The 16,683-nt window shown below is 36.6% G+C and overlaps 1 protein-coding gene across 1 annotated transcript in view; it reads right to left on the bottom strand.

Annotated features, from left to right (window-relative positions):
* Positions 1 to 1,263: 1,263 nt before the first annotated feature.
* HJURP (Holliday junction recognition protein) overlaps positions 1,264 to 16,683 on the bottom strand; it is a 37,258-nt gene continuing 21,838 nt past the window's right edge. The window contains 19 exon segments of the mRNA XM_030582088.1: positions 1,264 to 2,075; positions 2,078 to 2,115; positions 4,538 to 4,625; positions 8,630 to 8,693; positions 9,211 to 9,485; positions 9,488 to 9,553; positions 9,556 to 9,699; positions 9,702 to 9,740; positions 9,743 to 9,862; positions 9,865 to 9,955; positions 9,957 to 9,990; positions 9,992 to 10,103; positions 10,106 to 10,184; positions 10,186 to 10,227; positions 10,229 to 10,386; positions 10,389 to 10,594; positions 10,596 to 10,695; positions 12,284 to 12,365; positions 13,919 to 14,029. Coding sequence (XP_030437948.1) covers positions 1,990 to 2,075; positions 2,078 to 2,115; positions 4,538 to 4,625; positions 8,630 to 8,693; positions 9,211 to 9,485; positions 9,488 to 9,553; positions 9,556 to 9,699; positions 9,702 to 9,740; positions 9,743 to 9,862; positions 9,865 to 9,955; positions 9,957 to 9,990; positions 9,992 to 10,103; positions 10,106 to 10,184; positions 10,186 to 10,227; positions 10,229 to 10,386; positions 10,389 to 10,594; positions 10,596 to 10,695; positions 12,284 to 12,365; positions 13,919 to 14,029 — 1,935 coding nt within the window. The 3' untranslated portion in view covers positions 1,264 to 1,989.

Raw genomic sequence — 16,683 nt, 5'->3', positions numbered from 1 at the left:
TGCAATCTCTTTATGGTGAAAATGCAACTTATAAATGTAGATTTTTTTTTGTTACACAACTGCATTAAAAAACAAAGCAATGCAAAACATTAACGCCTACAAGTCCACTCACTCCTACTTCTGATTCAGCCAATCGCTAAAACAAACAAGTTTGTTTACATTTACGGGAGATAATGCTGCCCACTTCTTATTTACAATGTCACCTGAAAGTGAGAACAGGCATTCGCATGACACTTTTGTAGCTGGTATCTTCATGCCAGATATGCTAAACATTCATATGTCCCTTCATGCTTCAGCCACCATTCCAGAGGACATGCTTCCATGCTGATGATGCATGTTAAAAAAATAATGCGCTAATTACAGTTGTGACTGAACTCCTTGGGGGAGAATTGTATGTCTCCTGCTCTGTGTTACCCGCATTCTGCCATATATTTCACGTTATAGAAGTTTTCAGATGATGACCCAGCACATGTTGTTCATTTTAAGAACACTTCAACTGCAGATTTCACAAAATGCAAAGAAGTTACCAATGTGAGATTTCTAAAGACAGCTACAGCACTTGACTCAAGGTTTAAGAATCTGAAGTACCTTCCAAAATCTGAGACTGACGATGTGTGGAGCATGCTTTCAGAAGTCTTAAAAGAGCAACACTCCATGCAGAATCTACAGAACCCGAACCACCAAATAAGAAAATCAGTCTGCTAGTGGCATCTGACTCAGATGATGAAAATAAACATGCATCAGTCCAGACTGCTTCGGATTGTTATCGAGCAGAAACTATCGTCAGCATGAATGCATGTCCTCTGGAATGGTGGATGAAGCATGAAGGGACATGAATCTTTAGCACATCTGGCACGTAAATATCTTGTGATGCCAGCTACAACAGTACCATGAGAACAGCTGCTCTCACTTTCAGGTGACATTGTAAACAAGAAGCATGCAGCATTATCTCCTCCAAAGGTAAATAAACTTGTTTGTCTGAGTGATTGGCTGAATAAGAAATAGGGCTGAGTGGACTTTTAGGCTCAAGTTTTACATTATTTTTGAATGCAGTTTTTTTGTACATAATTCCACATTTGTAAATTCAACTTTCATGATTAAAAGATTGCACTATAGTATTTGTATTAGGTGAATTGAAAAATATGCAAATATTTGTAATAAAAAATAAATATAAAGTGAGCACTGTACACTTCAGATTCTGTGCTGTAATTGGAATCAACATATTTGAAAATGTAGAAAACGTGAAAATATTTAAATAAATGGTATTCTGTTATTGCTTAACAATGCAATTAATTTTTTAATCGTGTGATTGCGATTAAAAAAATTAATCGTTCGACAGCCCTAAATTTAGTAAAATATAATCTATTACACTTTATAAAAAACTGCCAAATCCAATAATGTATAAAAAATTTATTAAGCAATTAAGATTTATGATGAAGTAAATTGAAAATTAAACATTAAAACCTCAAATCTGATAGTACAGCCACATTACAAAGTCATAATACATTATACTACATTTGGACCTTCCAGACCAGTGTTTCCAGGAGCTTAATAATGTGCAAATATAAAGCAGGAGCGCACAGGAGAGGCTAGGAATTCTGGTGGAATACAAAGCCAATGTACATTATTATTAGCATATTAAAATCCATGTCTGTAAGCAAACAGAAAGAAATGCAAATCACAAACATCTATTATGACAAACACTACTAAATATAAAAGTTTAACAAATAAGTCAGTCCAAAGACGGAATCTTGATTCCCTCCAGTGGACTTCTGGGGCCAAATGAATGACTCCTCATTAAGGAAAGGTGCCAAGCCCACCTTGGCTGAAGGCGAAGCTGGTCTCCAAGGAATTATTTTGGATGAGAGGGAACGTACATAGCAGGACTAACTATATACTAGAGCGCTATTCCTCAGCTCTCTCCCTATCAAAAAATGCAATTTTCAGATTGCAATGGTTAATTAAAATGTCTTTGATGTCTTTACAAATTTATAAAATAATATTTTCTCTGTAGCCTTCCAGAAATGCTCCTTCCGTATCTTTAGCGATGAAGTCTTCCAAAAGAACACCTGACTTTTCTCTCTCCCATCATTGTAGCTGAGTTTTCTGGATACCCTGGAAAAGAATTTTAGATTATAAATTACTGGTAATTAAAAAGCATCCATGCTAACTGAATCTCCAAAGAAGAGAACAGAAGCTGAACACCAACGCAAAGAATCTAGTCATCTTAAAATATTAATGGCAAAATGCAATAGGCCTAATACACCCATCCATCCAACTGCCGAAAATCCTTTATTTTTTCATTGTATTAATGCCTAAATAATATGAATAAATTAAATTTAGGTTAAAAGCTTTAAAAACAATCTACTACATGTGTACAAGCAAACATAAATTAAAGTTTTGCTCCACTGAAGCAAATACACCTATACAGAATTCATCTACAGCTCTACTTTTCATTTCCCCCCTCAGGAATTGAAGGATTGGCAGCTTGTTATTGAAATTTGTTGTAAATGCATCAACTCTGTGATCACACCCTCAAGTGGTCCTTCGCAATACAGTCTGAGCCAACAATTCATAAATGATCTATAATAAATCTGTTAGTTATTGACCTTTCCTTCTCTGAAGTTGATCTTTTATAATTAGCTTCTGGCCAGAGGTTGCCAAATCCAACGTCATTACATACACAAGAGGACTTAGCTGGTTCTTCTCCAGCTGTTGATTAGAACATATAGCAGCTTTGCTATCTACTTGACTACGATTTTTGAAGACTTCGAAACCACTCAGGACAAGTTCCATTTCCAGGGTGTTTACTGCAGTCATCTCTTGGACCTCTAAAGCTATCATAGCACTGGCCTGAGGAAACTATCCAGCTGAGTCTTAATTCAGGTTACACAAATGTATAGTCACTGCCATTAAGGAACACATTTTCTATTCCAGATAAGTTAGCAATCGAACACTCACTAATGCTTTTCACATGAAGCCTGTTACTTGTATACACAAAGAAAAAAAAAGTTTCTGGCTCAGAACAACTTGCCAATATCATAGGGAGAGGTTTCCATTGATAACAGATGGAAGAAAAAAGCATGAATTAAGAAACTGAGTAAAGATGTAATAAAAAATATTTACGTGAGCAAGTTCAAGCAAAGCTCACAGAAAGACTACCTAGCCATTAACTTGCTCAAGATCATCCACTAAATCAACTATTTTTTAATCTCATATATAAATGAAAGGCCTTAACCAAAGAGAAATTTCATACTTTAATTAAAAAAGAAAATGAAACAGCAAACAGTTAAACAGGAGTGGGAATGAAACTGCAGAAACACACACACATAACCAGCCTACATTTTCTGTATATATCATGTGTTAGAGAAATTGTTTTTGAAAATATATTTTTGTAATTTTTTAAAAGGTTACTACTGTATTGTGTATTCTGTTGCTATAAAGCTGGATTAGTTATGAGTCTACAAGAATAAGACTCTGAGGGAGCTGGAGTTTCAGAAATCTGTTACCTTAATATTTTCTAAACAAAAATCACAAATTATGTTTGCCCACTGGAAAGCTGGAAGTCTCCCATTTCCAGTGGTAGATAATATTGTACCTGTTTCCAGCTTTAGTATGCCACATGATATCAAAAACCTGAACCTGTCAATGTACTAAAGTTATTAATCCTAGGTCCTCAAAAAGTAATAGGATTTAGGGAAGGACAAGTGATGGAAGAGAAGCAAATTCTGTGGTACATTTAAAATACTTGCGGCTGTTAAGTCAATCTGCAGATTGGAACGTTAGTGCTCTTTCTATATATGGATAAGGCAGACGAGATGTCTGTCACATTTCATATTTTATCGTATATTCCATATATGTGCAAATATATTTAAATAAGATATTCCTATATCATGTATATATACTAACTACAGCAGGGGTCTGCAACCTTTCAGAAGTGGTGTGCAGACTCTTCATTATTCACTCTGATTTAAGGTTTTGCGTGCCAGTAATACATTTTAACGTTTTAGAAATGTCTCTCTCTATAAAATCTATATATTATATAACTAAACTATTGTTACATGTAAAGTAATAAGGTTTTTAAAATGTTAAGAAGCTTCATTTAAAATTAAATTAAAATGCAGAAGCCCCCCAGACCAGTGGCCAGGACTCAGACAGTGTGAGTGTCACTGAAAAATCAGCTTGCATGCCGCCTTTGGCACGCATGCCATAGATTGCCTACCCCTGAACTACAGCCTTTAAATCTTAATATAAAGAAATCCTATGATACAATATATTACAAAAGTCAGTGACCGATGGATCCTAAAATATAGGTTATACAAAGAGTAATGTAGTGTTATTAATTCAGTGATTAACTGCAGTCATTTTTTATTATAAGTCCATAGCCTATATATAGGCCCCCACACTTCCCCAAACCACCAGCTAAAGAAAATAAAAAATAAGGAGCACAACACATTTGTAAACCTTTCTTAACAACAAACAACAACAAAAAAAACTTATTTTGCTGCTATTTTGAAACTACTGAAAAGTCACTTGCCTTTGTTAATATTTTTGTGCACTTCTGCATGAGCCATTACTTTGCAATGTTCTAGGCATACTTGCATAGACATTTGCAATCCTGGATTCTGGTAATAAAATAATGGAGTCATAAGGTTAAGCATCACATTGATCACCCTATCCGTAGTGTTAAAATATTGGACTACTCTGACCTTAGGAGCAAGCTCATAGTTGCAGTTCTAAGTATAAAAGAAAGCAGCAACTTACTTCTATCTGCAAAGTATATGAACATTCTTTACGTAAAGCCTCTGGCCAAATTTAATTTCAAATACAATTTGTACTTTATAACAGTAAACATACTTAAATGGTAAATTTCCTTACATTCAAGTATGTTTACTGTTATAAAGTATATAATTTATAATTTCTTTTAAAGACCTGATATTTATCAGCATTAGAAAAGGATGAAATATCTTGCAATTAGGATTAAGATCACAGAATGGCATTGCAGAGAGCTGCGAACATCAGTTAAGATGAAATAATACCAAGGGATATAAGAGGTTAACAACTCAGAGCAAACAATAAAATAAGACTCATCTTGGAAAAATGAGACCTAAAGAAATACTGCTAACATGAAAAAAACCTTATTTCTGAAGAATTTGTACCTACTACACTTACCAGAAACACAGATTATTAAAACTAAGGCATTACAAAAAAGTATATTTTTTCCAGTCTGTTAACTATGTGCATTTGAGATTTGTTTTATGCAGTCCTGTCACCATTTCCCCTGCATACTGATTAGTTCTTCCCTTGCTGGAAAGATTCTAGTGTAACAGAAAAAAACTTTTAAAAGAAGTTAATTTGAGAGTGTCCATTCATATATCTAGGGAAAATAGTCAGAACACAAATGTTCAATGGGAGTGAGAAACTTCTGAACAGAAATGCTGAAACTGATGGCTGTAGACAAATTAGATACACTTTTGCAATGCTACCTTGTTGGGAAAAAAAGCTAGTGCAATTTGCTTACACAGAAACATCGTACAGAGCAGAAAGCTAACAGTCCCTCTTCCATATCGCTTGTATGGTCATCAGACATGGAATACTGCATTCAATTCTGAGTCTCATGTATTAGAGCCCAGTGCAAATGCAAAATTTGGATTTGCATCTATCTGCGATCCGCAAAAATGGTTCATGTATACAGATATTAAGCAGGTATCTGCAGGGCTCTGCTCATTACTGGACCTATACTAACTGGACAGAACTTAGGGAACAGCAACAAGAAATGACATGGGGGGGGCATTGTGATTGATTTATATAGAATGATTAAAACAGTTCAATACTTATAGTTTGGCAGTGACTGTTTAATCAGGTATGATTGGGACATAGTAGTGGGCTACAAAATATTTAAATAGTATAAACATACCACAGATACAGGGGGAGTATCTATAATAAAGGCAGTATATTATAAAAATGTCAACATTTTGGATGAATATCAGAGAGGAAACAACCTTCCTGACAGCAAAAGCTATTTAGATTGAAGAATCTTGACTCAACAGAGGTGGTGGAAGCTCCATCACCTGGATCGTGCAAGGACTAACTGTGCATAACAGGAAGTGCATAACAGGAAATAGAAGTCTGAAGTGGAATAGAGATGGGCTAGATAACCTCATAGGAACGTTTCCTCTCTACTTTCTGTAAATGTATCCGATACTGTCACTTTTAACAAGAGATCAGGGCGACAGCTTTAAAGAAAAGAAAGTCAAGTTTGTTTACATACTATTTTGCATTTTTCTTCTGACAAATTTATTCATCCCTATATATCAGGTATGTCCTTCTTGGGAACCCCAGAATGGACATTTCATGAGACAATATCACATCCTCCTTGGAGAGAATATTTTGTAAACAACTAGTTCAGAGATCACAGAAGGCAGATCAGAGTAACTGAAAAGTTATTATGATTCCAGGGATGACAGAGAGACAAGGGATATCAGAAGTAAATGACACTTCCTTTGAGACCAGAAGCTGGATCTCTGTCAAGCTATTCTGTCAAAGGGTAACCTCTGGAAAAAGATGTGGTCCCCAAAAGTATGAAATTTTATTACTGTAATTATGCTGATGATACCAATCTAGGTTAGCTGTTGTACAGATTTAGCCCGGATCTACAACTAGGAGAGCTTTGCTGGTATAAGTGTACCACAATGGCAACGCATGCCTAGTGCAGATTCAGTTTATATTGGCAAAACCAAGCTTTTGCCAATATAGCTAATACATTATGGATAACCTGAAAAATTTTGCTTGACTAATACTGTTGTAAGAGAGCAAGAAAGACCTCTGACCAGAAAATTATTTCCCCCTTACAAGGCCTTCTTTAAAATCTTAAGGGCTTTCCTCTGCCCCTGCTGATGTTATAAGGGTCTTTCATCAAGGGAAAAGGCCAGGTTGGGTCTGCCTGTTTCCCACTTGTCTCCTGCTTCTGTTACACTACTGACTGCACGCCAGCTTCAGCAGCAGCACTGAAGCAAGACCTTCCAACCTCTAACTCTAGAGGAGTCCCAAAGAGTGAAAAATCCCTTTCCTGGCTCCCACTACTCCCCTGTCTATACTATAGTTTGGGGAAGAACAACCTTCCTGTCCCCACCCCCAGCCACATACAAATGGTCTGTGGAGGGAAGAAGAGCAATGCCCTGGCTGTCCCTTTTTACCTCTTGCCTACACAGGGCTCCCAGGAAAAGGGTACACTCTCCTGGCACCAAACTTAGAAACAGCAGAAGCTCTTCTCTCATGTTTCTGGTAAAAAGTAAATGCCCCCTTACAGTCACAAAGGAAAGTCATACATGCTCTCCCTAAGATTAATGCAAAGTGATGACATGCTAATGAAACTCACCATTAACAGAATCATGAAAGTGAATAACACAGTGCTGTTAAAATGCACAAAGTAAAAAAAAAAGCCGAGGAAACAGAAAAGCTGAAAGTGATTCAGGATTTTTTTATGTACTTCTTGCAACAAGAAGATGTATAACACCTCCATAGAGTAATGAGATTTTTCAAGTTGACAATGTCCCTATCTCAGCCTGGAGATTTTATGGCCAATTTAAATGGACCTGAAAATAATGCATTACGTTGGAAATATTGACAACTTTAACTATGAGAACTACTGAAGCGGGTGCTTTTGTATCTGAAGTAGCTTATTTTAAATCTCAAGGCTTCAGATTTACAATTCTCCAGCAACTCTTTATGATGGTAACTACAAAGATTAGGCATTTTATAGGACTTGAGAGTTTGTGCCTATCTAATCTCATACCAGTTTAATTTTTCTAATTCAGAACTTGAGCAAATCCTCTTGTTGACTTGGTGGCAGCACTTTAATTAGTTTAACAAGTCCTCCTAAGACAGATCTACACTACAATGCTGCAACAGTGCAGCTACACCACTTAAACGAAGATGTTCCTGTGCTGTTGGGACAGCTTCTCCCATCGCCGTAATTAATCCACCTCTGCAAAGACAGCGTCTATGTCAACGGGAGAGGCTCTCTGCCGACATAGACGGTCTATACTGAAGGTTAGGTTGGTATAACTATGTCGTCCAAGAGTGTCGATGTTCACACCGCCTTGAGAGCCAAGTTATACTGATATAAGTCTGCAGTGTAGACCTGACCTAGGACATATTTGTAATCTTGTTACTGTGTAACTACCAGTTTTGTAGGGCTGGAAGCAGGAACTCCGCAAGAGTGGGAGTAAAAAACTTTTAGTTCTTGAACAACATGATTAACTAATCAGCGACCTTCCCTATTACACATTAACTGATATTAGCTATGTACGATACTAGCAATACAGAAGAGAAGGGGAGCAGGAAAACCAGTATTTATTAAATGAAGCCTTAAGAAGAAAATTCTGATCTTATCCAAAGAAAAAAAAGTAAAACACTCCAACCAACTCTCAAGTTGTGGTCCAGGATGCCCTTCTTGAAGATCTCCAGAAGGGAAACATTTTGGGAGATATCCAAGGATTGTTGGGAGAAGAAAGGGAGTCCCTTAGGAAGAGGTCTGCAGAATAATGAGTTGGAGATCTCTTGGCTTCCTGCTTAAGAGAAGCCCTCCTAATTGATAAAGTAATTCATAATGCCTTTTGAAACTTACCTTGCACAAACGTACTTGGACTAACCGGATAAGTGTGATTTGAAGATGTATGAAACCCAGAATCCTGAAAATGAAGCACTGAGAAATTAAATCAAGTAGACACTACAAGCGTGTTACAGTTAACAGCCTGGGTCAGAACAAGGAAATGGGAATCCTGCACTAAGGGCCTGATTTAAAACCCACTGAAGTTAATAGGAGTTTCATGATTCCAGGCCATTAGCTCAGTTTCCCTGCCTGCCTCTCACACAGGGCTGTGACGATGATTTAACATGCTCATAGTTTGAACATTTTATTCCTTTTAAACTCAATTACAATGAACTAAGAATAACTACTACTTTTGCTGACTATTTTTTAGGGGCCATATTTCCTAAAATAGAGAAATGGGATTAGGGGGCCATGAGCTTAATAACACTTCAAGCATTCAATCATACTGATCAAAAAACGGAAGCAGAAATTTTAGATTGACTTAAAGCTTCTCTTGGACTAAATCAATCTTTTTCAAAATGACTGTAGTACAAGCTATAATTTTTTACCGTTCTGCACATTATCAACCAACAATAGTATAATAAAAGTGTCCTTACAAAGTTTTCAGATGCCTGACTTTGACCAATTAGGGATATCAAATATGCCAGGAACAATCCATCCATCACACTTGAGAAATCCAGGCCAGATGTTTGAGGATTAATATTTTTTCTATGAGGAGACTGATTACTTGCTCTAGGAAAAAATCTTCAGGTATATTTTTCAGTCTCCTTTACAGGTGAAGACAAAAGATCTTCACTATGGAAATCTGCTATCTTTTTACTTCTGGTAACTGAAGGTAAAGTTCGTATGGGTGAGTTAATTAAAGCATTACAGTTTCTGACATCTGTATGCCTTCATATTTCCTTAAGTTCGAAGCTCTCAGAAATGTGGGCAGTTTTGGAAACCTTCGGAACACAATCTCTGATAAACCTCGTCAAATGCACTATCATAATTTTTATGAGACTTTACAGAATTACAGAAGTAGGACTTGATTAGTCTCTCTTTTTCTTTAGGGTTTGAAGGAGGCTTTCTAATCTTAAGAGGTTCTGAAGTTCTTTGGGGCACAGCTTCTGGTAAAGTTTCTCAATTCATCTTCACATTTCTGGCGAGTCTTGACTGGACTTTGATTCACAGGAAGTGAGGAAAAAGAATAACTGCGCTGCAGTGAAATATCTCCCCTGAAAGTTTTTATTTCAGGATTTCTGATTGAGCATTTGATGTTCTTACTAGAGAATATCTGTTAAGTGGTGGAAAGGTATTAGCATCATCATTCAAGTTGCAAGTGGACAAATGGAACCCTGATGGTACCATCGAAAGCTGTATTGTCAATTTGCTGTCTTGCTGTCTTTCACTAGACAAGGAGCTGTTGTGCAAGTTACAGAAGAGCATCCCAGAGAAAGTACTTCAGTCAGCTTCCCATTTGGGCTGCCTTTTGAGTCATGTAATGACTGGCGGTCTGAGGTGGACTCTCAGTTAGAAATGTTTCTTCTGTTCTAGTAGTAACATTTGGAAAAACAGACTCTGAGATGTTTTTGGTCTATTCTTTGAATGTATGAATTATCTTCTAAATTTTCCAGGCCAATCTATTTCCATTTCACTTGTATTAACATGTGGGTAAGATACCACACCAGATTCAGCATTAGTCACACACTGTGTCTGACATTTGCCATTATGAAGAAGTTGGTTACTCTCATTTAAATTATTTCCAACAGGCAATTTATGATCATTACTATTGTGTTAGGCAGCATAGGCTTCAATTTAGATGTCCTGAACCTTCTTATTCTTTCTATGGTGACATAAGCTTGATTTTCTAGGAGGCCATCCTCTGGTTTGTAGTGTCTGATTATGGAATCAGCTGCTTTTTTCTGAGAGTGTTTGTTCATCAACTTGCTAAGTGTCTCTACCATTCCTGGATATAAATCTGCAGTGTGACATTGTTCAGGAACATTCTTCATTTGCAGACTGATAATCTTCATGAAGCTATCATAGCCCGTTTCATTTTTTTTCCAGGAAAGGTTTATGTCTGGGTAGAGTTATCTTATCTGCTGAAATAAGAAAAGCAGAAACATATAGTATGAAAGACCTGGATGCAAGAGGTGCATTTCTAGATTCTGCTTTCCTTCTGAAACCATTAACTTGGTTATGTATTAGGCCCACATAAAGTTATATACAACAGTGATTAGAACCTTTCAAATAATGTATTCATTACACAGCATAAATATAATTTTAAATATTAAAAAGTGTACAAATATTCTTGCAGTGTTGATCTTCATGTGCTGTTAATAAAGCCTTGTAAAATTCTAGATTGTTTTCTTTTTCATGAATAAAATTTCTAGTGTTTTTCATCACAATTCACATCAGGTTACAGGACTGTTGCTGGACAAATACGTTTTATCAAAGTTTGTAGAAGGCTATATTAACAGACTGCAGAAAATGGATACCAAGTGTCTTGGAGTACAAACTATTTCAAAGTTGTTCTGGGGCGTAAGTGGGAGCTGTCTAAAAAAAGACTTCTTGCAACAAGAATATGTACAACACTCAGTGGTGAATGCATGGTAGTGCAAAATATTTTCATTGCCAAGACAAACAGAGCCTCTCCTCTTATCAAATCTGCCATAATGAGTGGGAAGTGAATGTGATTTTCTTAGCAAGCAAAGATAAAAGTGTCATAAAATGTAATATGTTCACTTGACGATTGTAATGTTGTTTTAAAGTTATAATGGGTAACTTACTAAGTGCTCTGAAGTATTTACTATAAAAGTAACAAAGATTCATAAATGGCAGCTTGCCACTCCTAAGTCTTCATGAAACAAGAGGAGACTACTGATTTTGGGGTCAATTACAATCTGCATATGAGCAAATGTGTAAATTAACAAGGTTCAATTGAATAATGAAACCTAGGGCATAGCCTTATGTAGAGTTTTTGGTTATTTTATTCCCTCAAAGAAGTACAATGATTCTCCTTAAAAGCCAAGTTTTTACCCAAGACTTTTATTGTCCCACCTTTAGTAACTGAAGCCCATTAAGTCCGAAAATGTGGAAGGATCAAGAGAACTTTCTATAATCCCAGGGCACTGTGTACTGAAAGGAAATGTTTTCAAAAGGCACAAAAGGCAATTAGGAGACCACTATGTCTTAAATGCTAGGGAACAGAACGTTTCATATGTCTGATGGCAACTGTTAGGATGTGAAAACCCTTCTGCAAAAGAGCACCAGACTTCAGTGCAAGTTTTTCCCTACCTGAAGACTGCAAAAATCAGGCCCATTATCTTCATGCTGCTTCTGCACAAGCAGTTACCGCCAAATACAAGACACCATGAGACTGAGTTGTGCTACCAGCTAAACCAAAGCAAGCACTAAACATGTAATAACTTGACCATGCTTAAATTCTTTATTACTGTGGGTTTTTAAATATATCTTTTTCTCTGACTATTTTAGAATAGCCGAGTCATTTATAAGAGAGAATTCCTTTTTTAAAATTGTTTAAAATGCGCCTATGGCAAAACATTAACAATGGGCCTATATACCTCCTCAAGAATTCAAACTGTTGTATATTTATGTTCAGGTGAATACACTTTTCTGCATTTTCAATAAATATGTTAAATAACTACAGTCCAGCGTCATACTCACCAACTGGAGATTTAGTCATACCCATCAAGTCTTGCCATGGAGATGTTATGTGAAGATGCTTTGATTTTTCTCCAGGTGCAACCTGAAAAACACACAGAACTTATTTAGTAATTTATGTTTATATTACAGTAGCACTCAGGCCCCATTCAGGATTGTGGTCCCATTGTGCTAGGCACTGCACAAAAGACATGAACCATACCCTGAAGAGCTCAACAAAATGGGGAGGAAAAAGTTCTATTTAAGATTTGCTTTTGCTTCAGTTACAGTTGCAGTAGGTTTTATTAGACAAGCAACAGATAAAAACTTGAGAAAAAGGGTATTTGGCAAATATTCAAAATCTTACACGGCATTTATAATTTCTAAATTAAGCATCAAGTTTGCATTTCTTTCCTAAATACTTAAATTTACTTCCACTTATAAAACAAGGAGAACATATCTGAACACTCAAGGCACCTCTGACAAACACAATACATTTAAAAAAAAAACAAAAAAACAGCAGCCCCATAACATAAAACACTACTACATAACCAGACAGCTTCCCACTTCTTCCAATTTCTTATTTTCCATGAACATCAAGCCCAAAAATATTTGCTTCTTGAGAAAGTCTATTAAGATGCATAAGTAGCCTTTAGCATGTCAGGCAAACAACATATAATGGGAAAGAGTAGTTAAATTATGTTTGTTCTGTTTCTTTGAATCATCCCACAATGTTTCAAAGCTAAAAGGGCAATGCTTTCCACAATGGGCAAAAGCCAGTGCTCCCTACTCCACCAGAAAAAAGCAATAAAAATTCAAGCGACAGGCAGCAAAGAAAAGTATTTTGGTGGTCTTTGTGATGCAGTTCTAATAGTCTACTACTATTGCAGACTGCTGACTTTGACCTATGTTGAAAGAAAAAAAAATTCAGGGATACTGAAGACAATATTTGAGAGTTTGAAGGAATGTTACACAAACAAGCTAGTTCAGTGATGAATGTACCTGACATATACTGAGACTGTGCCTTTGTTCAGCAACCAAAAATAGGTCTTAATAAACCAAGATAGCTAATTCTAGGGACATATCACTGGTCTCCAACCCAATAAGAAGAAAACAAATTTGAATATGACACTTACTGGTATATGGACTCACAAGTTTGCTTTAAACTGACGAACAATTCAAATTTTTATAAGTGAATAAGATGTTCCATCTTCAAGAAACTCACCCTATTTTTCACCAAGAAGTTCTCACAGATTTGGATTGCCCCTAGCCAAGGCACGCCAAGCAACAGTTTGGCTAATAGTTTAAAGATACACCTCTACCTCAATATAACGCCACTCGATAAACACGAATTTGGATATAAAGCGGTAAAAGCAGTGCTCCAGGGGTGGGGTGGGGGGAGAGTAGGGATGTGCACTCCAGTGGATCTATATAACACTGTTTCACCTATAACGCAGTAAAAAATTTTTGGCTCCCAAGGACAGCGTTATATCGAGGTAGAGGTGTACTAGTTTTAAGTAAAAAGCAACAAAGAATTCTGTGCTACCTTATAGACTAACAGATGTACTGGAGCATAAGCTTTCGTGGGTGAATACCCACTTCGTCAGACACATGTTTTAAGTAGTGAATTAATTCTAATAAACTAAGCAGATGTCTTACCATAATCCATTTAGGGATATTTCTTTCATCATCTTGTACTATCACATCCACACGAACTCTGACTTTCTCTCTCATTTCCAGCTCAGAAGGGTTTACAAGCAGAATGTCCTCCTTTTATTCACAGAAACAAAAACAAGTCAAATGCAACATCCTCAACAAAAAATATTTACACAACAAGAAGTTAGTAATAGAAAACTTCACAAAACACAATACACATTCAAATCATAGGGATTTCAAACTTGAAGAAAAACAAATAAAAAAAGATTGGTTAAAACAGTACACTATAAATACTGACCAATAAAGACATGCCCAATCAGCTCATTGCATTTCAAGTAAATGATGTCTATACTGGAAGTAAGACAGAGCAGTATAAAATGTTCAGTAACTATAATCTAACTTTTCAATTATATATATTCTCTGTTTTAAGGAAAAATATGAAACTGTGTTCACATTAGATGCATATATAAATAGCTATATGAAACAAGAAATTCACAGTCACTCCCTAAGTCCTCACAAATACACATGGTTCCAAAGAGGTGAATAGCCTAACTAGAAGCCAATACCACTCCAACTACTTTCCAGCTGAAGTATTCAGCAGACTTTCTTCACCTTTAATTTATTTATTTTTAAATAGAAAAAGTTTGATAATGATTTATGGAAAGATACTGTCTTTCATAGCTAAACATCACTGACTAGTTGGGTGATCCTAGGCAAGTCAACCTCTGTAAAAAAGGTTTAAAATACTTCAAAATATTCTGAGACAAAATTTTGTAAAGTACTGAGATCCCTGAAATAACAAAAATGCTAAACATCGTATAATAAATTAGATGCAAATGATAATCCACACTCCTACATAAAAGGGAAATTTGTCTCCATTTTTAACCTCTACTTAGCTCTAGACTCTCTGGCCTTCTCAGTGTTAATATGTGCCTTTACGAAAAACATAGGAATCGCCAAACTGGACTAAATGGATCTCGTCTTTGACAGTGATCAGAAAAGTGTCAGAACCCCACAGTTGGCATGTAGAACAATCTGCATCCCTGCATTAGGTCTCAGAATCATAGAACTGGAAGGACCTCGAGAGATCATCTAGTCCAGTTCCCTGCACTCAAGGCAAGCCTAAGTATTATCTAGACCATCCCTGACATGTGTTGATCCAACCTGCTCTTAAAAATCCCCAGTCATGGAGATTCCACAATCTCCCTAGGCAATTTATTCCAGTGCTTAACCACTCTGACAATTAGGTAGTTTTCCTAATGTCCAACCTAAACTGCCCTTGCTGCAATTTAAGCCCATTGCTTCTTGTCCTATCCTCAAAGGTTAAGAACAACAATTTTTTCTCCCTCCTCCTTGTAACAACATTTTATGTACTTGAAAACTGTTACGTCTCCTCTCAGTCTTCTCTTCTCCAGACTAAAACCCAATTTTTTCAATCTTCCCTCAGAGGTCATGTTTTCTAGACCTTTAATAACTTTTGTTGCTCTTCTCTGGACTTTCTCCAATTTGTCCACATCTTTCCTTGAATGTGGCACCCAGAACTGGACACAATACTCCAGTTGAGGTCTAATCAGCGCGGAGTAGAACGGAAGAATTACTTCTCGTGTCTTGCTTACAATACTCCTGCTAATACATCCCAGAATGATGTTTGCGTTTTTTGCAACAACGTTACACTGTTGACTCATAGTTAGCTTGTGATGCACTATGACCTCCAGATCCCTTTCCACAGTTGTTCTTCCTAGGCAGTCATTTCCCATTTTGTATGCGTGCAACTGACTAATCCCTCCTAAGTGGAGTACTTTGCATTTGTCCTTGTTGAATTTCATCTTATTTACTTTAGACCATTTCTCCAGTTTGTCCAGATCATTTTGAATTTTAATCCTATCCTCCAAAGCACTTTCAACCCCTCCCAGCTTGGTATCGTTCGCAATTGATTGATTGCTTGATTGATTGCTTAATTGATTGCTCCATTATCTTTCCAGGTACAGGAGTTAAGCTAACTGGTCTGTAATTCCCCGGGTTGTCCTTATTTCCCTTTTTATAGATGGACACTTATTTGCCCTTTTCCAGTCTTCTGGAATGTCTCCCATCTGGAATGTATTATCCTGGTCTCGAACAGTTAAAGACTGGCTTATGCATTGAGGCATATGATTTAACATGCCTTCAAACTTTTTGAATTTTGAAACAACTCCAGAGTTTTGATATCCATATACAATCTCTTTTTGATTTTGCTAAATTCTTGGCTTCAGCCTTGGGAGGACAAGGCGTTTCAGTCTAATAATGCATTGTATTGATTTTGACACCAAATGTCGTCAAAGGGCCCTTAGTTCTTATGTTAAGAGACAAGGAAAACTAATTCCTGATCTATTGCTCTTTACAATTCATTATTTTATATATTTTTATCACACCCACCCTGTCTTATTTAACTCCTTTCTAACGTGAACAATCCCCATCTGTTTAATCTCGTCAGATGAGTTTTTCATGCCCTTGGTCTGAACCCACTAATTCTGCAATATCCTTTTAGAGATAGCAGTGACTGGTACTGTATACAATATTTCAGATGAGGACACCATTTATTTATATCCTCCATCCCACTCCTTATGTATCTTATCATCATCTGCTGTTTCGACTGCTCCTGTGCATTGACATGAAGTCTTCACTGAGCTGTCTGACACTCCTGTCCCTTTCCTGAGTCAACAGTAACTTCAGAAACCTGTAAAATGTTCTGAATAGTTCAATTCTCCCCCCCTCCAATGTATCAACACTGA

The sequence above is a fragment of the Gopherus evgoodei genome, chromosome 1 (assembly GCF_007399415.2).
Source record: "Gopherus evgoodei ecotype Sinaloan lineage chromosome 1, rGopEvg1_v1.p, whole genome shotgun sequence".
Lineage (NCBI taxonomy): Eukaryota > Metazoa > Chordata > Testudines > Testudinidae > Gopherus > Gopherus evgoodei.
Note: the sequence above shows the minus strand (reverse complement) of the source record. Positions and strands in the feature narration are given on the sequence as shown.